This window comes from Brachyistius frenatus, unplaced genomic scaffold (assembly GCF_029030835.1).
Source record: "Brachyistius frenatus isolate BFR_SWC_R1_liver_20210118 unplaced genomic scaffold, ASM2903083v1 Contig_29, whole genome shotgun sequence".
Classification (NCBI taxonomy): domain Eukaryota; kingdom Metazoa; phylum Chordata; class Actinopteri; family Embiotocidae; genus Brachyistius; species Brachyistius frenatus.
The window spans coordinates 1,069,791-1,097,728 of NW_027210628.1; the positions used below are offsets into that span (position 1 = coordinate 1,069,791).

The 27,938-nt window shown below is 41.2% G+C and overlaps 3 protein-coding genes, 1 long non-coding RNA gene and 8 other non-coding genes across 16 annotated transcripts in view; all 12 read right to left on the reverse strand.

Annotated features, from left to right (window-relative positions):
• Window positions 1–354: 354 nt before the first annotated feature.
• calr (calreticulin) lies at window positions 355–6,891 on the reverse strand. Its single transcript, XM_069698995.1, has 9 exons — window positions 6,627–6,891; window positions 5,956–6,057; window positions 4,831–5,034; window positions 4,459–4,553; window positions 4,032–4,241; window positions 3,783–3,896; window positions 3,210–3,353; window positions 2,834–2,926; window positions 355–2,363 (listed from the first exon to the last, which is right to left on the reverse strand). Exons 1-9 carry the CDS (start codon window positions 6,718–6,720, stop codon window positions 2,133–2,135), a joined length of 1,287 nt encoding a protein of 428 aa, XP_069555096.1. The 5' UTR covers window positions 6,721–6,891; the 3' UTR covers window positions 355–2,132.
• A 1,081-nt stretch (window positions 6,892–7,972) lies between these two features.
• On the reverse strand, window positions 7,973–14,212 carry tor3a (torsin family 3, member A). The gene is made up of 6 exons (XM_069699029.1): window positions 13,925–14,212; window positions 13,648–13,770; window positions 12,155–12,420; window positions 10,954–11,129; window positions 9,533–9,657; window positions 7,973–9,263 (listed from the first exon to the last, which is right to left on the reverse strand). The coding sequence occupies exons 1-6, from the start codon at window positions 14,088–14,090 to the stop codon at window positions 9,016–9,018; spliced, it is 1,104 nt and encodes a 367-aa protein (XP_069555130.1). The 5' UTR covers window positions 14,091–14,212; the 3' UTR covers window positions 7,973–9,015.
• Window positions 14,213–14,875: 663 nt separating this feature from the next.
• On the reverse strand, window positions 14,876–14,950 carry LOC138621347 (small nucleolar RNA SNORD47). Its single transcript, XR_011310937.1, has one exon. It is a non-coding gene; the product is annotated as a small nucleolar RNA SNORD47 (small nucleolar RNA).
• Window positions 14,951–15,126: 176 nt separating this feature from the next.
• Window positions 15,127–15,190, reverse strand: LOC138621343 (small nucleolar RNA SNORD78). Its single transcript, XR_011310934.1, has one exon. It is a non-coding gene; the product is annotated as a small nucleolar RNA SNORD78 (small nucleolar RNA).
• A 780-nt stretch (window positions 15,191–15,970) lies between these two features.
• LOC138621349 (small nucleolar RNA snR60/Z15/Z230/Z193/J17) lies at window positions 15,971–16,054 on the reverse strand. The gene has a single exon (XR_011310939.1). It is a non-coding gene; the product is annotated as a small nucleolar RNA snR60/Z15/Z230/Z193/J17 (small nucleolar RNA).
• Window positions 16,055–16,215: 161 nt separating this feature from the next.
• Window positions 16,216–18,238, reverse strand: LOC138621192 (uncharacterized). The gene is made up of 5 exons (XR_011310926.1): window positions 17,741–18,238; window positions 17,558–17,605; window positions 17,341–17,380; window positions 16,602–16,646; window positions 16,216–16,404 (listed from the first exon to the last, which is right to left on the reverse strand). It is a non-coding gene; the product is annotated as an uncharacterized lncRNA (long non-coding RNA).
• LOC138621342 (small nucleolar RNA snR60/Z15/Z230/Z193/J17) lies at window positions 16,249–16,327 on the reverse strand. The gene has a single exon (XR_011310933.1). It is a non-coding gene; the product is annotated as a small nucleolar RNA snR60/Z15/Z230/Z193/J17 (small nucleolar RNA).
• On the reverse strand, window positions 16,477–16,560 carry LOC138621346 (small nucleolar RNA SNORD79). The gene has a single exon (XR_011310936.1). It is a non-coding gene; the product is annotated as a small nucleolar RNA SNORD79 (small nucleolar RNA).
• Window positions 16,715–16,795, reverse strand: LOC138621341 (small nucleolar RNA SNORD24). The gene has a single exon (XR_011310932.1). It is a non-coding gene; the product is annotated as a small nucleolar RNA SNORD24 (small nucleolar RNA).
• On the reverse strand, window positions 17,447–17,515 carry LOC138621344 (small nucleolar RNA SNORD75). Its single transcript, XR_011310935.1, has one exon. It is a non-coding gene; the product is annotated as a small nucleolar RNA SNORD75 (small nucleolar RNA).
• Window positions 17,942–18,023, reverse strand: LOC138621348 (small nucleolar RNA SNORD74). The gene has a single exon (XR_011310938.1). It is a non-coding gene; the product is annotated as a small nucleolar RNA SNORD74 (small nucleolar RNA).
• Window positions 18,239–19,215: 977 nt separating the features above from the next.
• Window positions 19,216–27,938, reverse strand: part of osbpl9 (oxysterol binding protein-like 9) — a 36,285-nt gene continuing 27,562 nt past the window's right edge. For all 5 annotated transcript variants that reach the window (XM_069699002.1, XM_069699001.1, XM_069699006.1 and 2 more), the window contains 13 exons: window positions 25,190–25,349; window positions 24,813–24,925; window positions 24,475–24,593; window positions 24,248–24,333; window positions 23,972–24,152; window positions 23,427–23,511; window positions 23,043–23,153; window positions 22,881–22,944; window positions 22,660–22,800; window positions 22,470–22,548; window positions 22,276–22,367; window positions 22,040–22,175; window positions 19,216–21,406 (listed from right to left, as the gene is read on the reverse strand). In XM_069699002.1, the coding sequence (XP_069555103.1) occupies window positions 21,332–21,406; window positions 22,040–22,175; window positions 22,276–22,367; window positions 22,470–22,548; window positions 22,660–22,800; window positions 22,881–22,944; window positions 23,043–23,153; window positions 23,427–23,511; window positions 23,972–24,152; window positions 24,248–24,333; window positions 24,475–24,593; window positions 24,813–24,925; window positions 25,190–25,349 (1,442 nt within the window). In that variant the 3' untranslated portion in view covers window positions 19,216–21,331. The remainder of the gene's footprint in view (window positions 21,407–22,039; window positions 22,176–22,275; window positions 22,368–22,469; window positions 22,549–22,659; window positions 22,801–22,880; window positions 22,945–23,042; window positions 23,154–23,426; window positions 23,512–23,971; window positions 24,153–24,247; window positions 24,334–24,474; window positions 24,594–24,812; window positions 24,926–25,189; window positions 25,350–27,938) is intronic.

Below are 27,938 nucleotides of genomic sequence, written 5' to 3' on the forward strand. Positions count from 1 at the left end.
AATCCGGCGGTCCGCTACTTTACATTTTTTTTTTTTTTTTTTTTTTTTTTAAAAGGCAGAATTCAACTTAAAATCCTCAAACAAGTCTTTATTTATTTTTTTTAGTAAAGAAATTTTTTTTTCCAAGCCGTGTGTTTTATATCCTCTAAACAAATTCAAAAGTGAATTTCCCTTAAAAAAAAAAAAAAAAAAAAATTCTCATCATTACATCTACTATCTATCCCCGCCCCCCTCCCTCATTTAAAACAAATCAAGTATCATTTAAAAGGTTTAAGAGACTGGTTTCAACACATTGGCAAACAGCAAATCCCACTTGTGCTTATTTAAAAGTGAAATAACAAAAAGCAAAACACATTTCGGAGCGGAGGGGAACTGAATTATATTTCTGCTAATTTCATTTCACAGCATAAAGGTATACATATTGTTTCAAAAACCCCACAGTACAAAAAAATAAAAACTCCAGTAGAGCAGTAACTATTCATTTATGTCTAATGGTCTAAACGTTTGCCAAATCAATTGCTAAAGTCCAAGTCCAAGAAAAAATAAGGAGACATTGTAAAAGTACTCTTTTAATTCAAATGAAAGGCCTGGATTCAATATTAGAATTATGCATTTTCAGTATGCTTTACTATTATACAATTATCATTACTATTAGTTGAAACAGTGAAATCTGAACCTGCAAAGCAACTCGTTACTATAGGTGGCAGATATATGTAATAAACTTCACACTAAGCTCCTTCCTTCAGATATCTAACAGACCAAAGCAGTATAACACAAAAACAACAGTTACCCAACATGGTATTACATGTAGTTAGATACTTTGCACTATTAAGTAACCTTCGATGAGTTAGACAAACAATACACAAATAAATGCCTCCATTTAAAATTGAAGATGTCTTACTGGCCTGTAACATCCTGATAAAGTTAGGCTATCAAAATCACATTTTACCTTTATAGAATAAATTTATAAGAGAAATGAATATAATAATGATGCACCAAAAAAAACAAGGTTAATAAGGATATCTGCTTGTTCTCGTCTGGTTGCCTTTATTGGACAGAACACCCGTCTTTGCTTTTTTCTTTTTTAACACAGCAACATGAAAATTGTCCCACTTCATTCACTACCATTAGTACAAAATGTGTCTTTTACAAAAGGAGCATCTTTCGGACTGTTTGGGACAGCATGTTGGGGTACAGCAGTGCAGAAATATTGGAATCAGACATGATAAAACAGGTTGTATACAACAACGATGAGGAAACCTAAAGTGAATGAATGCGTACCAAATGATCGGAAGAGTTCCTGCTACTGGAGTGTTCTTGATGTACATCCACAGTAAGTATGAGTACAGTTTATTTAGACACACGAGACTCTAGTATGTGCATTGAGGTGAAAAAGTGTTAACTATACAGTACAAAAACTATGCAAGGGACTTCATCTTAAAGCTCCCCGTATAACCATCCTATGGTAGATGGCTTTTCTGAACAGGTTGCCAAACATATATGGTTAGTCCTGATGCACTCTACCTCCTCATTAACGCTCGTTTGAATCACAGAGTTTAAATAAGTTAACCTGACCCTGTCCGATCCTTCGTGATTGACATGAACGACTGCAAGACATTTACAAAAAAATAAAAACACAGATGAATGAGACAAACAAAACACAGCAGGTAAACAAAACATTTTCATGGCATCATCCACATACCAAATATCACTTTTCATGTCACAACATTATACTTCATAAAAACCCAGATTTTTGTAAAACACAAATGACAATTTACACATTTCTGTTGGGTACAATTCCCAGCTTGATAATTTCTGGTCTTGACATTCGTTTTGACATTAATTCTTTCTATTACTATTCCTCCTTTAATAATAATAATAATAATAATAATAATAATAATAATAATAATATATATAGTAGTAGTAGTAGTAGTAGTAGTAGCACAATGAAACAGGAAACAGAACAGCAATTGCCCTTTTTGACCTATCCCCTTGCTTTGTAAACAAACAAATGAAAAAGCCCATCCCACCCAGCCCCACTCCAGGGTGTCATTAAGGAGGGTCTATCATCTCAGTCTCCAGCCTTATTCCAATGGCTCACTGACACAGACAGTCTGGAGCAGTTCTTGAGTTTATAACTCATCCTTGAGTTTAGAGTCCGTGTCCTCCTCATCGTCGTCCTCTTCCTCCTCTTCTTCTTCTTCCTCTTCTTCCTCATGTTCCTCCCCCTCCTCCTCTTCCTCATCCTTCTCTTCCTCCTCCTCCTCCTCCTCCTTTGCTTCTTCCCTCCTCTTTGTGTCCTCCTCCTCATGTTTCTTTCTTTCCTCCTCCTCTTGGCCTTCCTTCATCTTCTTCTCTGCATCCTGGAGAAAAAGCACAAGGAACATTTTTTTTTTTTTTTTTTTTTTTTAAGTTAAACATCTCAGCTGCAAATAACAATTATATTCACGACCGATTAATCTGTCGAATATTTTCTCAATTAATCGAAAAACTGTTTGGTCTTTCAATATGGCAAAAAAAAATATCGAAAAGTGTTTCCCAAAGCCAAAAGTGCAGCCTAAAATTAAAAAAAAATTCCCGACCAACCAGAAAATATTCACATTGAAGAAGCTGGAATCAGAATTGTAGCATTTTTGTGATATATATTTGAGAGATATTTTCTGTGAATTAACTAATCAATGAATACATTAATTGATAAATATGGTATTTGTTGTCTACAGAAGACTTTACTTTATGCGACACCCATCAAGTTTGAATGTATGAACTATGACTACCGAGGATGTACGAGCTGTGTCCATTCATACAGGCAGGTTGAAAACGAGTAAAGTTGTACCTTAGTTTTGCCCCACGTGTCGTTGCCCACTTCCTCTGCCAGGTTTGGGTCGTTGGTGATAAGGAAGTTGTCAAAGATAGTACCAGACTTGACCTGCACCAAAACCCAAGGTGAACAGTAACAGATGCTTTACCATCAAAGTGTTTCAAATAAACAAGTACAATATGTGAACGGCTGAAATGTTTCATCGTCTGTCTGGACACAACTTTTAGCTCTAACTGCAAGGTGCATGTAATTCTGCAGTAGTCACACATTCAAGTGCAAGTAACACTATTCCTGAATCAATAAAATGACAAAACAACAGCAGGTTTTTGTTATCGACTATCCAGTTGGTCATTAAGCTGTAAAGAGTCAGTCAGCTGCTGCATCTTCTCACCTGCCACAAGTCGAGGCCAATCACACCGAAGCTGTCGTACTTGTAGATCTCAGAATCGGCTGTGTACTCTGGGTTGTCAATCTCGGGGTGGATCCACTTGCCCTTGTAGGCAGGGTTGCTGATCTCTCTGGGCTTCCACTCGCCCTGTGGATAGCAAACAGACACAGAAAGACAGTGTGGTTAGTGTCAGAGAACTCACAGAAACAAGTACATCTTCTGTTTAACAACTTTATCCAGAGTATTTATGTTGTGTTCACTGCTGGACAGATTAAAAAGTTAAAAAAAAAAAAAAATTCTCACTGAACTTCATGATCACGCAAATATTTTTTTAGCACAATTACAATTCAGGTTTTCCCTCATACAGAAACACTAGCTGTGTTTTCTGACATGTCAGGAGCGTACCATATTTTTATTCTGTTGCGGGAGTCTCAGAGCACAAAAGAGGCCATCAGTTTTACACTGACAATTTGAGCACACCCCAATGAAATGGCACAAAGTAAACATCGATAGGAGTAACACAGCAATAGTTTAATGTAGCAACTCTATTAAGAGTTGTGATCATTCGCTGTGTACCTTATAATCAGGGTTGGTGACCATAGGTGGCTCCCACTCTCCATCCATCTCGTCGTCCCAGTCATCGGGCTTCTTTGCATCGGGATCTGGTATGTTCTCGGGCTTGTCCCAATCCTAAAAACAGGAGGTGGAAACATGATTACACTGTCATAGATGAAACAGGTTTTTAAAAAAGCAAATCAAATGATTAGGAAAGCAGGAAAACGTTCTTAAAGTCACAGATTTCTCGGGTGGCTCGAGTAGACTGACCTCTGGTTTCTTATCATCGGGGTCGGGAATCTTCTCCCTGTCGTCCCAGTCCTCTGGCTTTTTGGCATCGGGGTCCTTAACTTTTTTGGTAGGCAGGAAGTCCCAGTCATCCTCCAGATTGCCCGACTCTACCTTCTTATTATCGATCTTAACCTCGTAGGTGTTGTCAGGGTTGACGATCAGTGTATACAAGTGGCTGTACTCATCATCCTGCAGGAAAGAAAATAAACATTTGGGACAGTGTCCAGTTGCTGTTAAGATATTTACATGTGATTTACATATCATGTGGTTATACTGCAAAACTTTATATCGTGATTTGATTAGATAAGAAGGTAAGACATGCGAACATACTGCATCAAACTTGAAGAACTACTTTTAGAAATATCTTTTTAAATATGAAACCAAGAACCATTTAATGATATCTCACCTTGCATCTGATGTCCTTGTTAATCAGATGGTTTTTGCCTTTGTAGTTGAAGATTACATGAACTTTCTTAGTGCCAGGGCCACAAATATCAGGACCTGAACAAGACCACAGATACAAAAGAAATAATGTGCAAAGTTAATAGTAGAAAGTGGGCAAACAATGAAAAATGCTCACATTTTTAGATGAGCATCGAATCACTGACAGTGACTTTGAATGTTCGTCCAATAGCTGTAAAACTTGGGTGAAATATAATGAGACGAAAAATGCAGCAAACACAGATTTTCTGGCATTGCCAAGGTGAAGGTGGTCTTCCAGACTTGATGTCAAGTTGTGACAAGTATCCATAAGAGACCGCGTCCTTGAACTACGTACCGAACATGATGTTGTAGACGGAGTCTCCATGCATGTCCTCCTGGTTGAGTTCAGAGGGGAACAGTTTGATGTAGCCACCGCCACAGTCGATGCTCTGCTCGTGTTTGACACTGAACTGGATGACTACAGACTGGCCCTGGTTGTTGAAGTCATCAAAACGGGTTGACAGAGCATAAAAGCGAGCGTCCTGGCTCGTCTGCAGACCTGCGGCAAGAACAGTGATCCAACTTTAGAGACAACTCATTCATGTTGTTGTGTTTTTCTTCAAAATATTTGCATAGGCTATTTTGTGACTTTGAACCTCTTCTCACAGAGAGGCAGACTGTTGTGATGATGTCATGAAGAGAAATGCTGGCACTGCGCCACAAGCAGTGAATAATAAAGCAACCATGAGACACTGACACGATGCATGGTGATTTCACAGTGTGGGATCAGGGCCCATTTTCAGATTCAGAGCTAGGAGCCATATATTCAGAACCAACGCATTTAGTAAGAATATCTCAAATGGTAATGAGATATGACTCAGTCACTAGTGCAGTGTAATCTGAACTCCAATGTAACTATCGTTCACTTCAAGCTCTGATTTCCATATCACTTCTGCAACGGTGGCGAGGCAGATGGCCGTCCACCTCCGAGCCTGGTTCTGTCTGAGGTTTCTTCCTGTTAAAGGGGAGTTTTTCCCTTTCCACTGTCGGAGGATTTTCTTCCTGTAATAGGGGAGTTTTTCCCTTCCAGCTGTTGCTCACATGGAAATCCTTGAATTGTTGGGTCCCTTTGTACAATGTTGTAAAGTTCTGTTGTGAGGACTTTACTACGATAAGTGCCCTGAAAAAAAAAACCCTGTTTTGTGATTTGGCGCAGTATAAATAAAATAAAAGAGAGTAGGTGCTTCATCAGTATTGTGCCAATATCAAAAGGTCCCATTACAAACTAGAGAGAGAGAGAGCAACTGTCAAGAGAAATGGCAAACACCATGTCATTGTGCAGTGCAAGTCACCTGCCTTCACTGAGGATACACAGCATTACGCTTAAAAAAAACCCAACTAAACAGCCAAACTTAAAGGGAGTCAACCATCTTGTACATGGGGCAATAGATCCACAGTAGGATGACACAATCTAACTTACCTTTGTCTTTCTCTGCATCTCCATAGAACTTCCCTGCAGTCAGGACAAACATGCCAAAGTCGGACTTGTGCTTGGATTCCACCCAGCGACTCTTCCAGGAATCTGCACAAACAAGTTCACAGCGATCACTACGACAAGACTCACAATCTGCCCAAAGCACGCTGCGACGGTGAATCGGTGCAGGTGCACGGGGAACCGTGTTCCTCTGCAGGATTTTGTGTGTGAAAGAGAAAGGACAGCTGGGTGAAGGAGGGTTAACAATGACTGGCCAGGGGAGAGATGTGTGCAAGTAGGGGGGGAAGGGGAGGGGAGGCGGACAAGGTTGGATGATAGCTGGGGGTGGAAAAACAGGGAGAATGGAGAGGAGAGGAGGAGAGGAGAGGAGGAGAGGAGGGGTGTCATAGATGAATGGTGGTCCTGTGGATTTATAAATGAATGTCAACCTGAGCAGGGAGCAGACGATGCCTCACAGAAAAGGGAGGTATAATTTTAATGTAAAAAAAATAAAAAATAAAATAAAACATACAATCCAACACCCCCAACATGAAAAACAGGCAACCGGTTTTTCACCGCTCATGCACTGATTTAATACAGCCATATCTGAATAATGTGCAGTATCAACACAGAATAGCAAGGCAATTAAATAATGAATTCAGCGTTAAAGACCTCACCCCCATCTTCAAACTGCTCTCGGAAATACACAGTGGAATCGGCCAGCACGGATGCGGCCGACACGGCGATCAAAAGCAGCGACAGTGCCGTCATTGTGACGAGCCCGGGCACCCCCGTCCAACACAAATACGAACTAGAAGTGCAAAATGCGTGAATATATGTGTCTGGCTCCACGGTGCAGCGGCGTCAGCCGTCGTTCCGGTCTCTTCATACAGTCATATTACAGCGAGACGCCGCCGCCTCTCTCCTCTCGGCTCGGAACAGATGTCTCAATCTGATTGGACGTCGGCTGCGGCGCTCAATAAGGAAGCGTTGTCGCTTTCAGCCAATCTGAAAAGGGAAAATCTGGACGAGGAATAGCTGTGGCCAATAGGAGCAGACCACGCGTTTGCTTGATACACGCCCAAGGAAGGGTGATGCGCTGTGGGTGAATCACATGAAAGGAAACAGAAATCACAATGCGTGTGGATAAACAGCACGATAAAATATGATATCAATAAAGTAGCAGTCTGAGTATATCTGATAACAAGCGGTGTGAGCTAATTGGGTATATACTGGAAATACTGGATATTTCACTGGAAATTAAATGTGCACTAAAAGTACTCTACTACTGCTAATTATATTTTCTGATATAGTTTTACAACAAATGGTAAAGAAAATAATCCTCCCACCTGAAAAATCCAGAATCTGTGCACGGGCAAATATTAATATTTCCAGAACTTTAACAGCAGGATATGAGATGTTTCATACTTCACCATGAAGTCCATTTTCACAGTAGCTTTGTGCATTCAGATTCAAGTTGCATACTGGAAAGTAGTCGAGATGTCAGAAAATCACGTTTGTATAACTACTATACTTCATAAACTCAGACTTACAGTAGACTCAGAAAAACCTTTTCCCTTCAGCAGATAAGTATTAAAAACAATTGCACAACCAAGCTCAAACACAAGGTCAAACTAAGCTGGGCATCTACCAATTATTTACATAATCAAATAATCTACCAATTATTTACATAATCAAATCATATACCAATGATCATATTCATCATCTGTAATAATGCAAACTACTTAGAGCCCAGGTTGCCAAATTGTAATTTCTGGTTTTATCTGAAAAATACTCAAAAATCTAGAGGTTTTGGTTCCTGTGATGAAAGAAGACCAAAAACAACACATTTGTGAAGCTGAAAAGAGTGGAAAAAAAGAAAAAGTACTCAAATTATTCAAAATTATTCTGTCCATTGTAAAACCCTTTCAAATCTAGATTTGTACCAGCCTTGGTATGATGTACTTGCATTATAAAAACTAAACAAAATCACGGAAGGCTCCAGACAGTAAAAAACACATAATTGAGACTGCTTACACTTTAATTCCACAAATGCCCTTCAAGTCACTGCATGAAAACTGATGTTGTTTAACTGAGTGTTTTATTTCTTTGGACCATGTCAGACATCATTTCTTTCCACGTTGTTATTTTTGATGTGACCCTCAGCTTATAAAGAACATAAAAACACTGAACCAGTGCGAGAGTACGAGAGTGAATGTGTGGATGAGAGAAATGCATGCCAATGAACAAACTATGCTCCAAAGTAACAGCCCGTGTTAAGCGATGATGATGCATGTTCACATAAACCCTCTTAAAATGACTGAAAAATAAATTATTTAACACATTGTTGTTAACACTTACGCAAAAAAAGCGGACTTTTGACACAAGCAGATTGCTTTTGACACGTGGCACCTTTCCAAGTAACAAGTTCTGTCACGGTTGGACCTGTTACACACTCCTAACTGTTCACAACACAGTGCCATTTAATATTCACTACTAGTTAATGGCTTAAAACCAACAAGTGTGCGTTAAAGACACTCCACAAAAATAATGTGAACAATGTTCAAATATGGCACAACGATAATCAGTGTGACATGCAAATACTAACACACAAATGATGAAAGGGCAACTCAACGGGGGATGAACAGACATAAATAGTGAGAGACAAAAATGCATCGGTATCCCGCGGACATCCGCCGTCTTCTTCCCGTCTCTGTCTTGACACTGTGAGGATTCGAACCGGGCAGGTGAAGGAGGGCAGCCGCGCTTCACACGATGACTGTCTGACATGAACGCGTCTCCTGCGACACCGCTGATCTCTGCAGGGATGGGTCACGCCGCTCCCACCTCTAACACTGGATCTGCCCTCGCCGTCCGGCCGTCTCTGAGGGACCTGGACAGACACGTGTTGTGTCTGTGGGGGGAGGGGGAAGCACGCACAGCAGAGCAGAGCAGAGCAAAGAAGACACGTCTCCTCTGTGGCTCCGTTGGCAGATGGGCTGGTAAAGCGATCTTACACCTCCTCCAGGTCTCTCTCTCTCTCTCTCTGCTTGTCTGTCTTTCCTTCTAGGGGAGAAAGAAGTTGATCCTCTGCGGTATGGACTTGCATCCTTGGGCTGAGAACAGTCTCTCCTCTTTGGGGACGTACAGCATCGCCTTGGCCACCTCATCCAGCGTGGCTTCGTCCGTCTCCAGACCTCGAGCCGCGTAGGCGTCCCGCGCACAGAGCTTGACGTGGCGGTACTCCAGAGGCAGGAAGGGAACGAAGAAGTCAATCAGGTGACCGGACATCAGCTCACTCTGAGCAAACCCACCTACGAAAGAGGGCCGCAGGAAAAAACGATTAAAGTTCCACCATTTTTTTCATATTAAGATAGAAAGGACTTGCTTTAATGTGAAAAGGCTGCTTGTAGCAGCGCCGAGAACCCGTACGCCCGACTGCAGCTCTGTGCAGGTTTCAGCTAATCATTTTGAGCTATTTGTCAATCAGAACAGTTGAGTATCAAACACCTGCCACTTGTGTAAAAAAAACAAACATCTGTCAACCTGAGGAGAAGCTGAAACCCGGCTCTGCTGCACGAACCTTGAGACTCCATCGTTTCAGCTCGTAGCCGATGCTCCAGGTCCTCCATACCGATGTCCTCTCGGTTCTGACCAGAGTGCCAGAAGTCCAGCGCCACGTCGTTGATCGTTGCACCTCCAATATTGCTGCAGTGACAACAACATAATGTCAAATATCTGCAGTTGTTGGAGTTTTGCAAAGGATCTGATTGTGTCTGGTTTGGTACCAAAGTGAAGGATGTCAGTCAGATCACAGATTACAGCAACTTTTTTGCTTATCATTTGTAAAATACATTAACTTCATGCTTAATACAGTGATGCTTACAGTGTGAGGAGCAATCAAACAGTTCAGAGACGGCTCTTGTCGTGCCCGAAGGCAGTGCATCACTGTGATGTGCTGGGGAAGCTATAACTCTCATGAGCAAATACTCCCAAGTTATGTCTCTTGATCTAAATCAACACCTGAATTACACAGGTTTTTGAGGGCATTGTTTTCAAAGAGCATTTGCAAATTGACCATAAACTTGAGCAGAGCGCACATCAAATTTTGCGTCTCAGATTATCGCTGTACAACTCGGTGCTGACAGTCCGACCCCGAGGGGTGAATTCACTGTGCTCAGCCCAGCGAGTGTCATAGAAAAACGACCCGGCTGCTCCTGACCTGATGCGCCTTCTCCCGTCTTGGACAGTGATGTATCTGCCTCTCTTGAAACACTAACACCACTCGAAAACACCCTGCCTGGCTTATTGCTTCATTGCCATAGATTATCTGAAGCATTTTAAGGTTCTCGGTTGGCGATTTCCCGAGTTTGACGCTAAATTGGATGTGCTGCCTGTTCAAGTCTGTGGAGGAATTGCAAACACGCACGGAACAGCACTCACAAAAACGTGTGGAACAAGGGTGCCGTTTTTTGAAGTAACTTGTTTATTACTAAGGAAGATTACAGCTTCCCCCGCCCCGTGCTCATCATGGTACTCAGCAGCATTTGCACACAACAAAAGGAGTCTTGAAACTTTTTGATTGCCACCCAGTTATTATGTCAAAAAATTAGATCTAAACAAATTAAATCATTTATTTGAAAATGAAGTTTAATAAACTGCACATCAAAATGATGATTTACTACAATACTTTCTGTATATTACCACGCATTATTCATAATCAAGGCTATCCTATCCTACATTATATCGTTGTAACATAACAGTGTAGTGAAAAACGCTTTTCTATATTTGACTGAACAGACTATTCGTCGGCACTCATGTGACATGAGGAATTGAAGGCATGAAAAATCCATAAAGAGGGCTAACGGAGGCAGAAGGAGAAATATTCTTCATCATAAATGAGCTGCCAGAATATCTGGACCAGAGGTGCAGTTACAGTCTGCATGGCGGTGAGTTTATGATCCAGCTTCAAAAGACAGGATGTGTCCGATACCATCGACTGACCTGAGGAAGAGGAAGATGCCTCTGCGGTAGCTGACCCCATCTACGTTGTCATAGTGATCCATGAAGGGCTTGATGGCATCGATGAGGCCTGGGTGGAGCTTTTCAGCCTCGTCAAAGATGAACAGCGTCTGAGGGCAGCGCAGCACCATGTCTCGGATCGCCTCTCGCAGCTGGCCCTGGAAACGAGGAGGAAGACCAAAATACAGCATCAATCACTACATCGGTGAAACCTGAAGATCTGCAAAAGGAAAGGAAGTCACGTGTAGTTTTGAAGTTAAGATTTTGAGTCTGACATTTTACCTAGAAGTAAAAAAAAAAATCAAGTCTCGGGTCAAATTTAAGTTTCAGGATTTAAAATAAAAAAACATTAAAGTAAATAATAAATACTATAAATATATATACATATAAAGATATATATAAATATATCTATATATGTATGTATATATATTTCTATATGTATATATATTTCTATATATACGTACGTAGGTATACATGTATATATATGTATACATATTTCTGGATATATGTTGACTGATATTAACATGATACAAACACTTAGAAAGATTTGTGGTTTAAAACCTGCAAATATTTGCACTCCAAGACTTTTGGCAAGACCTGCACTATAGTGTCTGTTTAAGCCTTGACAAAGACACATTTCCACTGCAATTTATTCTTGAAGGAAAAATGTCCTTTAAATAATTTACCTTATGAAGACATATAGTCCCAGCAGATGTTCCACATTTTGTTTAAAGATTATTGCGCCACTGCACTCTGTTGAATCTAGACCATTTTGTGTAATAAAACTAAGTCAACATCATGTTGTAATCGAACGCAGTAGATGAGTAAACATGTGTGTGGACGTGACAACGCTGTCACCGATGGCCTGGTTGGACCAATTCCAGGTTCCAAATATCCATGCATGTCTGTATCTGTCTGGTTGCATCAATGTTTGATCTAAAGCATCTGTCCAAACTGTGATCGCTGTCCATCCATGCATTATCTACACCCGCTTTATCCTGAACAGGGTCACCAGGGGGCGAAGGCAGCACCCTAGACAGGTCGGCATTGATCGTTATTATCGCTGAATTACAACACACCAACCAAACATCTGACTCTGCCAGCATGTGTTCCAATAACCGAGCCAGTGAGTTCCTGGCCAGAACAGCCGGCTCTGTGCCAACGAGGGGACTGCGTGTCCTACCTTGTACGTGTCCACTAGTCTTGCGTGAGGGAAGTGGAACGGGGCGATGAACAGACGGACGCACTCGCTCTTCACCCCGTCCCGGTACAAGTTATCAGCGATGATCCGCGCCACAAAGTTCTTGCCGGTGCCAGACCAGCCGTGGAAGGAGAGCGTCAGTGGCTTGTTGGACTCTGGGTTGTTGATGAAACCCTGAATGGCTTTCAGAACCACAGACTGAACCAGGTGCTGCCCGTGGAGCTTCGTCTGAAGGTCCTTTGCCAGACCTGCAGGCACAGATTTGAAGTGACAGAGCCAGATAAAGAATAATACCACATGTATTTACATTTTTAACGTATGTACGGCATGTGTTCAATTACAATATGTGATGTCAATACATGAAGACAACAAAATGAGGGCGTTATATGTCAACTACACCTGGTATCATTTGCACAACCTTATAATATGCAGTATTTTTTTTTACACTGTATCTTCCTAAAACACCAGAAATTAATTTTAATTATATTTCTTCTCAGTATAAACATCTTTTAGCATGTTAATACAGTCTAACAGAGATTTAAAAAAAAAAATGTATACCAATATTTTTCAACTGGTCACTGATAACAATGGTTTATGATAATATGCAATGGTATATTTAATGTAACAAAGCAATCACGTATTTTACCCTGCAGCTAACGAGCAGCCAACAAATGGCATGAAACTTGTAGACTGATTCTTGTACAGAAAGGCTCTCGGTAAGAGGTCAGCAGATCCTGCCGCGCTTCAAAAACTTTTACAAAAGTAGGAAATTAGTTTGGGTTGGTTAGTTTAAACTAGTTTTTACACACTTCCCAGAAAGTCTGAAAGCCTCAGTCTCAAATGTCTCTGAGGACAGGCAGCAGCTCTTCTCTGAGGGTCAAATTCCAAATCTGAAGTTGACCATTTTCATGACAAAATATGAACGTATTCTCGGCTTCTGTTATGATTTATTTTTTTTCCTACAAAGTGCAGAAAGGTAAAGAGAGTTAAATCTATTTAGTGGCAGAAAAACACCCTAACCTACACAATATCAATCTGACCCAGTGTGTAATTTCACTTAAATGTGTGGCGATGACTGCAACTTTTATGGATTTCACGGTTATAAAAAAAAAAAAAATGCCAGAAGCCTACCAACGTTTGATGAACCTACCACTACAATAACTCAGGGAAATAGGAAATGGTTATAAAGCATGAAGTGCAATACTCTTTATGACTGCTGGTAAGATACATGTTACACACATGCTCTGTGTTAACACACCTTACAGAGGAACCGGTTGGTCCTGCAATGAGATCATGATCATCCATCAGGGCTGTCAGTGTGTGCAGTGTTTGTCACGACTACTCCACATCAGACATTGGATTTAAAAAAAAATAATCAATATGACAATTGGGATTTACAGTTATGTCTAAAGAGAGTATCACACACACTTTGGTGGGTGGGTGGGGGGTGGAGGGGGGAAGCTGGAGTACGCTACCTGTGATGTTGTTTGTTATCCTGCAGTCTCCGGACTCGCAGCACTGGCCCAGGCTACAGTACCACTGATGCAGCACGCTGATGTAGTCCTGAGGAAAGCCTGACCAGAGGTCCCTGGTAGGAACTGCGAGCATCAAGACCAAGACAACACGTCAGTTTGTGCAACAGCCCCTGTATCCTCTGAGCAAAACATCAACAGAGCAAACCTGGGAAACTGTGCATCAAAGGAGGTGAACGGGACAATGACATAAGAGCCGGAGAGCAGTCGTTTTTCTTACCTTGTTGTGTAGCATCGTCTTGGTTGGGCTGACACTCCCCCTCCCATATGTTGCAATAAATGTAATTAAAATAGTAAGAGGAGACATTGCAAATGCTGTCGAACTGGAAGAAGTCTGCCTCTGCGGACACTACGCAGAGCAGAGGCAGGAGACAGCGCACCAACATCGGGGAGGAGGAAGAGGATCCGAGGCCGTCGAGATGAGACTGGGTAACGATGCCGTTTCCCCATGTATTTAAACCTGCCCGTTTACTGGCGGCCTCCTGTATCCGGGTGGGATATTCCCCACCTCTCGCCGCTGTTGATGGTAGCAGAGGAGCGCTTGATTTGTACCCCCGCGTGCTTTTATTTGGCACCGCCCCTTTTCAGAGGGGCGGGTACTACGAGCAGTCTTTGCAGCTATCGGGACACCGGTTCATTTTACCCGGCCATATTTAGTCGTGTCGCCGCCCTGGCGGTGCACAAATTTAAAAAAAAAAAAAAAAAAAAGGCAACGCACCTTTAACTTCAGTTCACAAAAGGACAGCCGCATCATTTCCGGTGACGTATACACTAGTTTCATTTCCAGCTGATGTCTTTCAAAAAGGTCGTTCATTCTAATGTTGACCAGTATTTAAACCATGATTAACAGTAAACATTTTTAATTGGCACAGATACTGAAATATTGAAACTACCTACCAGTCTAAAAATATGACACCACACAATCAGGTACAATATTATTAATTTATTGCAACAATGTATGACATGACAACGATGACAACATCTTGGGGTCATCTCACTGGGGATGGGTCAGGATGCTCAACGCTGCAGACTGATGGTCATATCCAAGCAAAGCAGCAGCCAATGCTGAGGAAAGATCTGAGAAAAACAATGACTCGGTTATATGCATATTAAAATGCTTATTAAAAAGAGGAAACTAACAAGAGAAAGCAGAAATGTTACCAACCACACAGACCTCAGAAGAAAATGGAACGGTAAGGGTTATAATCATCACAAGTCATTTGGCAGAATCTTTTCATCACTGGTCGTGTGGTGGAATCTAATTTAAAAATCAGACAATTTCCTTCTAAATTAGATCAAGTAGTTGAGTGACTTTAACACTTACCAGTTCAACTTTAAACATTTTTCCTGAAGGAGAAAGTAAAAAACAAAAACACCTTATTACACATCAGTGACTGACTGATTAATCGTTAATTGACTGGGTTTCTCAGTAACATTTTGTCCACATTATAGTTCAGGTCAGACATTTGTTAAGACATCACTGAACCCATGACTGTCATTTGGCTCCTCAAGTCTTTTTCTTACCTCTGGTTCTCGTCTTTGTCCTGCACGCTGGCCTCCAGCTCCAGTGAGACTACAAGCTGAAGAGACAGCAACGTGAGTTGATAATGCACACAGGGCGTCAACATAAACTTCATACAGTGACCAGGTCAGCTAGAGCTAATATAACAGACTCCACGGTTTACAGTCAGTCTTTACTTTATCATCACGTAGGTCAGACGAGAGGGCTCAGAGGTTTACTAGAGCAGCAAACGTGATCCCAGCTAACACATGCAGCGCCTTCAGACCCAGATGAGGTAGATGTTGGTACAGACTGGTTTTAATACAATTTTCCCCATTGATTTTAATGGGAAGTAAGAATTGATGAGGTAAACTCAACTCCAGCCATCTGGGTCTGATGTGCTTTAAAATGTCACTTTGTATACTCACCATGTTTGTTTCATGGCCTCTGCAGTGGCAGCACTCGCAAGCCAACTTGCCCTGTAAAGTAAAGACATCTTTGGGTGAATTAATGTAAAAATATTAGAAAGCAGTCTGTCATCATGCAGAACAGATCAGAATTTGTGACTAATTTCCTCAAATGGATCAGCGACCTGATTCAAATTCATCACATCTGAATGACGTTCGCTGCATAGTGTTAATCTGGGATTCGATGCTTACCGCCAAAGCTGTGAAGAGTTGGTCAGCGAGGTGAACATGTCTGGTGAGAAGAGAAATTATTTGTCATCACCGTTTTTAACACTTCAGGTGTAGAGGATAAGTAAAGTTGACACATCAGCTAGGAGCGAAAGACAATTAAGATATTCTTCATGGTGTAATCTGTTGAACTATGCTGTCATCATTGTATCAAACGTCACTGAAGAGGGTTATACGTCGCCCTTCGACTCACCTTCACTCGGCCTTTTGGAGACTTTATCCAGGTGGAATATTCCTCACCTCTGTTGATGGTAGCGGAGGAGCCTTTCTGAAAATGTAAGGATTTATATTTAAAACATATATATATATATCACTTCAGAAATCCAGCGGCCTCACGGGTTCTGGAGGCCGATGCATCAGATAGGAGCGAAAGACGTGTTTCTTCGTCACAGTTATCAGTTGAACTATGCTGTCATCACTGCATCAGATTGATATTGTACCAAGTCAAGTTGCAGCACAAACTCACCAGTGAGTGATGACCAGATCCAAGAACATCAGAATGCTCTGCAAGCAAGAAACCACACATTACTTGAAGTCCAAAATTGAACACGTGGGTTTTTTTTTTGGTATTATTTGTACTGCATCAGATTAAAGTCATCTTTCACTCTTTTTCAGAGAGATTCCCAATGTTTTTTTTAAACAAAATCATCATTGACAGTTCGTTATGAGAACACTTGGGTCGACTAGTTTTGGTTCATTACCTGTTCTGGATGTCTGAAGAGTAGATTCTGACATCATGAGCACACCTGCAGATTAACAAATACAATTAATAAAAACATCTTTCAGCATCAGCTGGCAGTCACCAGGTTGTCAGTGCCTCAGATTTCAACATGGTGGTTGGGAGTATCGTCATCCATCTTGTCGAGAGTAGCAAATAATTGTCATCACAGCAGCACAGGGATCGTGTGACGGGTTAAGACAGACTGATGCTTCCCTGAGGTGTTTGTTTACAGGTGAAAAAAAAAAAACCACGTGTGTAGTAGTCAGGATCACATTTGAAATGTCCAAATTATTTTGGTAAATGGTCAAATAATCTTTCCAAATAAGATTAGTAAAAGTTGAAAAAGCGAAAATGGAAGTCTTTTTCTTCTCCCAGTAATCATCCGCCGACCCCTCATTTAATCTGCCGTCCCAATTAAAACTGGATATAAAGTTGTTCAAACTCGCTCCTCCTGCAGCAGCTACAGTAACATGCTGCTTAACACACAAACATCCAATAAAGTCATACATCAGCCGGCGGGACCAAACCTGTACTTTATATTCTTCAGTATGATATTTAGATGCAGGACTTTTACTTGTAGTGAAATATTTTGAAATTGCTCCATTGGTACATTTGAATCTGAAGACTCCAACTGGCTCAACTACATTTGCTACAAGGAACAACTCGGAAGCATAAATCCATCTTAAATACCCCGAGAGGCAAAACTAACCAAGTCTTACCTCTGGGCAGCTTCTTCATGTCTGTGGAGTTTTCAAACATCTGTGGAGATAAACCTTATTAGGACTTTACTGGTTATAAGATCAAAAGAGCTGAGCTTCAATGTTAAGTCTCAGGTGCAAAATTGTTCAGAAATCACTTCTGTCCACTACTCTTATACACAAATCATCATCGACTTCCAGACAAGAGGAGTTCAGTGGTGAAACAAAACCCGCTTACCGATCAAGTAATCGATGATTTCCAAAGGTTAGGATCACCATCGTGAACCTACAATAAGAACATAACATGAGTTGGGGTACACGGGCCACGTGTGTGTCCTACATCGTGCAAAGACACACGACCAAAATGATTTCAATTAACCTCCGTAAAACACTTCCAGAAATCACAGGAGTAACTTCTCACCATTTGATGTCCACTTCCATCCTCACGCATCCTGCGTCTGCAGACCTACAGAATTAAAATGGACTGCATTAAAACAAATAATAATAAAATAAATAAAAACCCCGATGCTCTTCCCTGCAGTTCGAGTCAACCTTGAGCTCATGTCCCAACCAGCAGCAGGAGCTGCGTCGCTAACCTGACCGGCCTACACGTTTTATCGTCCCATAAGAGTCAGAAAGGTTGGCGTTTCCTCACATTCACTCAGATGTCCCTACCAACATTTATTTCATCATGTATCCAAGGGACGGAAAAAATGTAATGCGCCGACTTTAGTTTCAGTGAAAACAGCAACAACCCGATGGTAAAACCAGCAAGCTCCACGTGTGGGGTAAGACACGTGGTTGAGGCCTGCTGACGTTGCACTGAAAGCAGCGTCGCGTTACAGGACAAACATTTAAAAGCACCGGTTGACCAGAGGAAAACATAAGGCTACACAAATCATGACAAAGGCCGCACAATACCATAAGAAATAATAATAATAATGAAAAAAAAAGTGAACAGGAGCAACAAAACAGACACGACGTCTTTACCTGCTGGACAGCCGAAGAGTGAGACAGGAAAGAGGGCGCGAGGCGTTTTTATAGCACATGTCGCAAAGCCTGATGGGAAAAGAATAGCAAGACGACTAGCGCCCCTGCTGGTCTAATACGTGAATACATGACATAACAATTACACTCGTGTCCTACGCTTTTTATTTTAAATTAAACTGCGATTATAATCTGTTAAAAAGAACAAAAATAATAAGTGTATATCCTAAAAAAAAACACTATAATGATAAAATAAAATAAAAATAATTAAAAAAAATATATAGAAAGTGACATGCAATTGTCATCTGCTCATTCAACAATAATTCTGTTACCCATAGGATTCCCTGAAGATGTTTTGTTTTTTGGTAATTTGTCCGACTAAAACACAATATAAAGGCGGGTACTGTGTTGCTCGGTGGTCCTGACCACACAGATGTTTTCAAATGCCCTGCTGATTATGTCTAGATTGTGTCTAATCAGGTGAAAAATGATTTGTAATCATCTGAAAGTAACATGATGTCAACAAACTCTATGTACCAGTATGGATTTTAATAGTCTATCTATCTGGTTAGGGTAACTGAAAATACAAAAACGTTTGTTTAATAAAAATTGCCACTTTAAACCAGAGACCAGGTAGTTTTAAACTCTGGGTGTCTGATGAAGATGACATGTAGTTCCTCTCACAGACTGGACTCTATTTGATCTTGGCGGTGACGGGGTACATACACAGGGTGGGTGGTGAATGCTGAAAACAAAACTGCATGCGTGCTCATCAGACATCGAGGTGTACTATAACTAGAACAGTCACCGTTATAGAAAATACTCTTGAAAAAAAATACACGATCAGAACGATCAACGTGACTCGAGGGCACACTCACCTGAAAGAACCATGACAAAACCTCACAGGAATACCCTCATGGAGATTTAATATTATGCATCATTAAACAGGAGAATCGGATACAATCAATGGTTATGATGAGAAGGAAATAAAAAATACATTTGTTTGGATTGCTCTCTATCAGGCAATACTGAACGATACTGAAATGAATGGCAAGGCCTCTATTCAACAGAATTTACAAAGACAAAACATTGGAGGAGAAAATACAAAGAAAAAGCTTCAAATTCAGTTTGAACTCTAATTTCTGTTGGTTTATTTTCAAAGGCATTATTGTCTGCTTACAAAGAAAGATATAAATCAACAGCTACAACTACAGGAGTTGGAGATTTTTTTTCATACTGCACAAGCAATATGTTCATCTTTATAAATCCCTTCACCGGATTAATTGGATTTATGACTCTAAAGGTCTTTTCCCACATGAATCAAACATCAATGCCAAATCTCCAGGAGAACCGCTAATCAAGTCCTAACCACACAGATAACAGGAGGGACCGTTGAGAGCTTGCTACAGCATTTCCAGGTGAAATTTCAGTTTTTTAATTTTTTTATTTCGCCATCTCATCCAAATATAATTTGCATTTAGATCCAACCTAAATAAGAGAATGAATGATGGTTCAAAAAAAGCAAAGGTGTACAGCAGGATAAATATTGCCCTCTATGTGGTTCATAACCTTGAAAAACATCAGACAAAAAAAAAAAAAAAAGAAGAAGACTATTACAAGAAGACTGAACCGGTAGAAGACAGTAGCAGCACTGTGAAAGCGCAGCAGTGTTTCAGAGGTCGACTCCGGAGCCTCGTTTTCACTCTCCTCACCCTCAGACAACACGAGGGTGAAGATGATCCACTCTGACATTACAGAGGAAACGAGGACAGGTGATGTGCAGAGCCAAGGTGCCACTTTACAGACTGTGTCTTAGCTATACGTCCTCATCGTGAAGCAGCTGTCCAGAAAGACAAAAACATGTAAACAATCATTTGTTCATAAATGCCTTCAGGTGACATTTTTTCAGAGGATTGTTTGTTCTCTGTCTAGATGAAAGTCCCTTTAGCCTTTTCTAAAACCTTAAAACCTTTTTCTTTTTTTTTTTTGGCATAATGGACACAGAATTTTGTCCTCTGACAGGCCATGTAAATTATTCTATCGGTATTGCATATATTCCTTCAATCTATCACGACTCCACAAATCGACGCGTTTAGACGCTGTGACTGATGAAGGGCTTTGCATCTGGATAACACTTGAGACACAGAACAGTGTGAATGAACCAATAAGTGGCAAAGTTTCCTTCGAAATGGGAACAAAACATCAAAAGGCTAAAATGGAATGATTCCTAAAGATGTAAAGCCATCAAATTCATATCCTCAAATATTGTTTACACTATTGCCAGAAAGAAAAAGAGCATTGAAGAAAAAAAAAAAAAAAAAAAAAAGAATATATATTTATATATCCATCATATGTATATCTATATATAAACAACAGTTATAACTAGTTGCAGGCAAGCAGAGAATTTCTCCCCCGCCTCTTTAAGATTCATCCGTCCCACCGTTATAAGGCTGTCAGACTCTCAGAGGGATGCAGCAGCTTTCTTTCCTCAGTCACCAGATTCCCTGAGATGTAGACCGCTGTTTTATTTGTCAACTTGAACAGAACGCCATCAGCCACAGAGCTCTTACCCAACCTCCCCCTCCCGCAAAAAAAACAAACACACGCATGTAGGGAAATGAGTGGCGCCGTGGCTCGTGGTGTGGAGCTGTTGATGGGTGAGGTCGTGACGCTGATGGAGTCGAGACACGAGTCGTGCGTCCACTCTCCCGTCTCCACTCTGCGCTGCAGAGTCTCATGTTGGCAGGTGGCGGGTATCAGTGGCGGTGGAAGTGAGATCGCCCAAATAAGGAGAGGAGCTTTTTTTTTTTTTTAAACTAATATTCATGTTACATCTTTGATGCTTTTCATTCATTTCCATATTGTTTTACAGTCAAATGCAAAGCAGTGTACGTATTCAATCATCAGTCATTCCAAGGCTTGGATAAGAAGTGGTTTTGCAAAAGAGTTCTTATGAAGACTCTGTTGTGTGTGCATTTCTTTATGCATTTGTAGGTGTGTGTCTTAAGAGTGTGGCGTCGTCTTCTCAGTGCCTCTGAGAGACTAATCTCTTTAATAGTGGCTCGTCGTAGACCCAGCACTCCCCGTCCTCGTGGAATAGCTACAGAAACACACAAGCAACACATATTACAATTTATCCTGAAATGTAAACTGTTTAATCTGACATTTCTAAAACTGATCTGTCTGCTGCTGGATCTGTTTCATTTCAAGGTTTTCGCCTTCATTTTGCTAGTGTTTTGAGTGTAATGACAATTTGTACTGAATACAATCTGTTCAGGGCTGCAGACAATGACTATTACCATTGTTGATTACTTTACGTCAGTAATCATGTTGACCAATGTTTTGTTTTGCCCTGACAAACAGTCCACGACCGAAAAATATTCAGTTTATTATCACGGAGGACTAGAAGAACAAGAAAACATTCACATTTAGGAAGCTGGAATCAGAGAATTTTAGCATTTATTTCTTAGCCCCCCCCCCCCTCCAAAAAAAAAAAATAAAATAAAAATAAAATCAATCGATCTTCAAAATAGTTGGTGATTAATCTTCTGTCGATTAACCAATCAACTATTTGTTGCAGCTTTAAATCTGTTAAATACTAAAACACTCGTCAATTTCAGCATCTATGCTTGTCTATATTTTCTAATTCTGTTGAATCCAGTTTGGTCTTTTGACATCCATAAATCAAGATTCTTTCTAGTTAAGGTTGAAAAACGAAGGCAGAAAGCGTCACCCTGGTCGCCCACTGCTGCTCGTTCTCCTTTCTTTCTCTGGCTTCGGCCCTTTGTTTCTCCTCCAACCGATGTTTGGCTTCTGTTGCTGAATCAATGTCTTTTAGCTTCAGGTTCAGCGTCACATCTCTCCATAGTCTAGTGTAATGAAGGTGTGAAAGTCAAACAGGGTTAATTACATTTAAAAGTAAAACATTTTGCAAGAAGGCCGAGTTCAGAAAACTGATTCTCTTCTCACCTTCGGGACTCGTACTGGAGCTGGTCTTCTAGTTTCCTCACTTTCTTCTTAATGATGCCCATCTTCTTGGTGTCTATGAACACTGTGTTCTCCTGGAAACACACAAGACATTTATTTATGTATTAATTTATTAAGTGAATATAATTCCTGCAATTTATTAAAAAAATTAAAAACGAAGAAACAAAAGGACTCACTCCAGTTACCCACTTGGCATACATCACTCCGTTCCACTCTCCTTCAATGGAGCAGAACGATTTCTTGTCATTTGGTGGACTGTAGAGAGAAAGGGAAGAAAAAAAAATTGTCACGCTTTTGTATATTTTATTCAGTCTTTTAACAGTGTTTGAACTGCATATTTAAATTGTAGAACCATTTTCCTCTTACAAAATCTCAGCGGTGATCCTGTGCTTCTTCCCGCCGTAGAAGGGTTTGGTGTGGAACACGATGTTGGCGCTGTAGCCCGACTTGGAGCAGGAGATGTTGCACTCCCCGCCCAGCTCCACCCACGGCACAGTCAGAATCGACCTGGGCAGACAGGTTCAGCTCAGTGAAGCCAACGGCAGGTCAGTGGTGACACACACACACCGACACAGACTAACACCTACCTGCCGTATCCATTGGGGAAGGTGAGAATGTAATGTTCGTCATGCTCCAGACATGATACGCAGCCTGCAATGCAAAAAAAAACAGAATTACAGCTGCAGGAATTTGGAACAGAGTGTGTAAAAATGTAGGTTTTGGCGTGAACGAGGAAATGTCCGGTTTACCTTGGCCAATATTGTGGACACCTATGGACATGCCGAGAAACTTAGACTTGGTCCAGATGTGAGCGTTGAACTGGATCTTCTTATTTAAACACTCTGCGTAGAATGCAGAAACTACAGGAAGGAGAGACAAAACAAGGAGTTTAGGACAGTGGTAACATATCAGTGATGGTGAAGGGTTTTTCTCTACAAATCAAACAGTTTCCTGTAAAGTTTGTGGCCTCTTAAATGTCAAATGATGTAAAAAAAACAACAACAAAAAACTAAAAACGTATGGCTGGTGATCACACAAATGATGAGTGCCACCACACTTTTCTGGATCCTATGGGTTTCCTACGGGTTTTGTCAGAGCTGTGTAATCACTGAAGAAGACGGTTGGACACTCACTGGGTGGGTGGTGAGAGACCTGCTCTGCCACAAAACACACACTGTTGGTTGAAGACCAGGGAACTGGGCCTTCTGATACCGTCTCCTGGAGGACACAAGAAAGTGAAGAATAGAAAAAAGGACTAAGAATCGATAACATCTTTTCCATATTACAACTGAAATTTGTTTTTTTTGTGACTGTGTTAACAAAGAAAATAGAAATGTATGTAAAAAAAAAAGAAGAAAGCAGAGTGTTTGCTAAGGTGACTATTCTAGTAATTCAAGTTCATTTGCACAACTAAATATCACATACAGTGTCTCATTGGTCCTTACAGTATCATAACAAACAGCTTGCAACTGGACAATTTTCTTTGGTGCATGTAAACAGGTACCTTTTTTTGATATTGAAATGCAATAAATCAGGCACAAACCAAATTTGACTTTTACTAGGGAGGTGTAAAAGTTGTGTCAGATGCATTCAAGGTGAAAGAATAAAATGCCATCCCATAGCTGAATTCATTGAGAGTGCAAAGCAGTGAGGAACTGGGCGGGGTATGTGGCGTTACCGTGTGTGGAGAGGGATCCTCTGTATCGCTAAGAAGATCCCAGTGGCAGTAGAAGACTTCGCCCAGGATGGGGTTGTAAGGTTTCTTGGCCACTGAGCCTTTCCTCCCTGCGTGGAAGGCTGACAGGTACCACTTCACCACGTGAACCATGCGGTCTCGCGCCTCCAGCTGCTCAGCGATACTAATTGGAAACAAAGGAAAGGAGTACCGAATGACTGTTTACGCTTTAACCAATCATGGTTAGGAGACAAGAGGAGTTGTCGAAATGGGACGTACCTTACAAATAAGTCGGGATGTGCAAAGAAGTCTGCATACATTTCTAACAAAGATCTCCTTTCTAGGATGAAGGTGGGCAGGACCACCTGTGAAATACAGTGAAGGAGGAAGAGGAAGAGCTTACATGGAGGATATTAGAGAGCAAACCGACGACTGCAGAGAGACCAGCGGGTGACGATAAAGACTGGAGTGGTACATACAGCAGTAACATGCACACAGGTCCATACCTTTGTGAGGTCCATTCCCAGACGAACTTGAGAGAGCAGATGCATGATGACGCTCTTGTGCTCTTCCACAGACTCCCCCTCACCCTCATCGTCACGGTCATCGTGGCTGTCAAACGGGTCTGAAGACAACAGACAATCAGAAGTGTCACGTGGCTGAAAAAACATGCAGTTCCCCGCCTTTTCCATGTCTTGGACATGACTGACGCACTAAAATGTGATCAAATTACTTGGGCGTACAGCTGTTGTCACCTCCTACTTGAACAGAACTCCTGCTTTGTGTTGAATGAAGGAGGCTGCAGTATATTTGCGAGTGTCTTGTGGGCGCTTTTCCTTCTCACCTGCGTCTGTGGTGCCGTTGGACATGGACGAGTTGAGGGACTCGGTGGTGTCGGGTCGTTTCAACGCCTTTTCTTCATTAGTGAGGGGTGAGGCAGCTGGAGGCCCTGAGGGACTGGGGCACGAGAGTCAGAGTGGTCGGTAAGGAAGCAGGTGAGATGAGGGGATGAAGAGTAAGTCGAAAATTCACAGGCAATTTTGCTGCAGGCTTCTCTGACTGGAGCCGCACGTGCAGTTTGATTTGTCTTCGCTCGAAGCGGCATTTCCCCACCTGAGCTGCTAAACTCTATAATCACGGAGCTGCTGTCAGGCTATAAAACAACACATGTCCTATATGCAGAGTTGGTTGAGGGGAGGTGGGGTGCGATACCGTACTCACTCTATGCAGTGTTTGGGGGAAGTGCTGCTCTGGTAAAACTCGTCAGCGTCGTAGAACTCATCCTCGCTGGAGGAATAGGAGAAGTCTGGCACTGAGTGCGAGGGGAGGGGCATGTGAGACGGTGACGCCACGCCGCTGCTCGGGCCTGAAGCGCCACTCCCTGATAGGAAAAAAAAAGAAAAAGAAATCATTGTGCGTCATGGCAGCGCTCTCTTGTAGCGTCTTACTTTTATAGAGCTAATAAATAAATCGTTACTCATAAAGTAGACACGTCATGGTGATCAAATCAACCGGAGCACTTATGTCTGAGCCCTGCAGCCTGTGCTCAGCGACGTGAAGCCGTCTTTAACATGGCGACGGCTCTCCTCGCAGAGCATATTGACAGTACGGACTCTCAAGCATGCGGTCTGCCTCCTTAGTGCACAGCACAGCGTTTTAATACTGCTGCCTCAGCACACGGGACAAACAGGCAGCAGCCTCTGCTTCAGCTTTCCTTTGCTGTTGAACTTGGCTTTTTAATTCACTTTATGTTCACTGACACAGAAGTACTAGAATAATAAATGTTATTACTACCTTTGCCAGCAAAGGAATGTAACCAAGTACATTTAATCAAGTACTGTACTTAAGTACAATTCAGAAGTATTTTATTGGAGCATTTCCATTTTCTGCTACCTCTACATTTTAGAGGAAAGTATTTGACTTTTTATTCTATTGCATTTATTTCACAACTATAGTTACTTCTTAGATGAATATTTTATATGTAAAATAAATGCTCATCCATCCATTATCTATACAAACCAAAGAACAAAACCTTTTTACAGGCCCAAGCATTTGTTTAACAAATAAAAGTACTGTATAAATGTTTTTTTTTACAAATAACTACTGTACTGTAAAATAATAAGTTTAATCATCAATACGAACTGAAGGCTTCAAATTGCTGAGATCGGCACCGCCCCACTGCGACCCGAGTCATTGGATTAGAACGGGAGGAAATGAAAAATGATTATGAAAAAAAAATACAAAGTACAGTCGGACAAATAGTGACTCGTGTATTTCACTGCTCTTCTGACTGAGCCGCTGCATCCTGACTCCGCTCTGCAGCGGTTCTTTCTTCTAAAGCCGGCGGTGCAGGTGTGGTTTTTCGAGAGAAGAACATAGTTATCGGTAGTTGTTGTCGCTCTTTTTTCTTCTGGGCAAAAAGATTCTTATAAACCGACATGCCACCATCGATTATTTTTAATTTGGCAAGCTGTTTTACGTACGTGTACATATTAAACCGCAACGTTATTGACAAACAGATGCAAATCCGTGAAGCAGCGAGACCGTGAAAGGTGAACCGCGTTATAGCGAGGGTTCACTGTACTCGTTTTTATCCTGAACAAGGTCCGGGGGGGGGGGGGGGCACTTTGGGTGAAGGCAGGGTACACCCTGGACAGATCGCCAGTCCATCACAGGACCAATAAATGATCAATTAGTTACAAATACAATGTCTTGTGAAGATTACACTATTGAACAGTATGTGTTGAAATTGGTTCTCCAATGACAACATTAAATGCTGCCTATGTAAATGAGGCAATATTCCAGTAACTTGTATATGATAAATATAACACTACATCGGGGCCATTTTGCAAAACTAGTACTTTTACTTTTTATATTACATTTTGCTGACAGTACTTAAATGTAGTTTTACTCAAGTAAAATTTTGAATGCAGGGCTTTTACTGATAATTGAACATTTTTTTTATGTGGTCTTACTGTTTTTACTGAAGTAAACTCAATTACTTGAGGCAGGGTACAACCTGGACAGAACAAGTTTACATTGTCTTGTTCTATTACATTGGCTTCATGTTGCTTTTAAATTAAAACCTCTACAAGCTATACATAATAATATTACACAATGTTATTTCTCTGAAAGTTCACTGCTGTTTTTTTCCCTGTGGAATGAGCAACACAACACTTCCATGTAACTCATAACGCTGGTACAGTAAGATCTTTTTTTTTTTTACAAACCTATTATAGGAGACCAAGATAAAACAAAGTGTGAAGTTTGAAGTTCATTCTTGACCTTGAAAACAGCAGCTGACAAAACAATCTCCTTTCTATCTGCTAATGAAGATAATGCCATATAACTGAAAGCTCCTGAAGAGACACTAAATGTACCTTGAAGTGGTCAATTGTTAAATGTTGTTTTGAAGGTCAAGAATGAACCATAAACATGCTGTAACTGCTTACGTTGGCCACTTGGGGGCAGCAGAAACAAAGTAGTCAACAGCTTTCATCCCCTTTCAAGTTGATAAAGTGATCTTGTTCAGTTGCTTATTCACACATCCAGCAGCTACTGAGCAGCAGTATTGTGTTTGGTCCTCACTGTGGTCTCCTGAGGGAAATATCGGCTTCTTTAGCTGCTAAACGCTCCACTCTGTTCACTAGCTAGTTGCTAATTGTGCCCCTCTGACGTTTTGCAGCAGAGAAGGCTGTGTACAGTGGCTTTATAGAGCTATTTCACTGAGAGCAGTTGTCTGTGCAGGCAAACATGACACTGTGAGAGCAGTGGAAATGAACCAAAACAGTAACCCTGCAGATCAGACAGATAAACAATGAGCAGAAACACACTATAATGCTCCATAAAGCCGAGCGAAGCTGCAGATTAGATTCAGCTGATAATGAACTGTAGGTTCATCACGAGAAGCCACTTTCACTTTGTTACAACACATTAACATTATAATATTATGCGTTTCTATCGTGATATA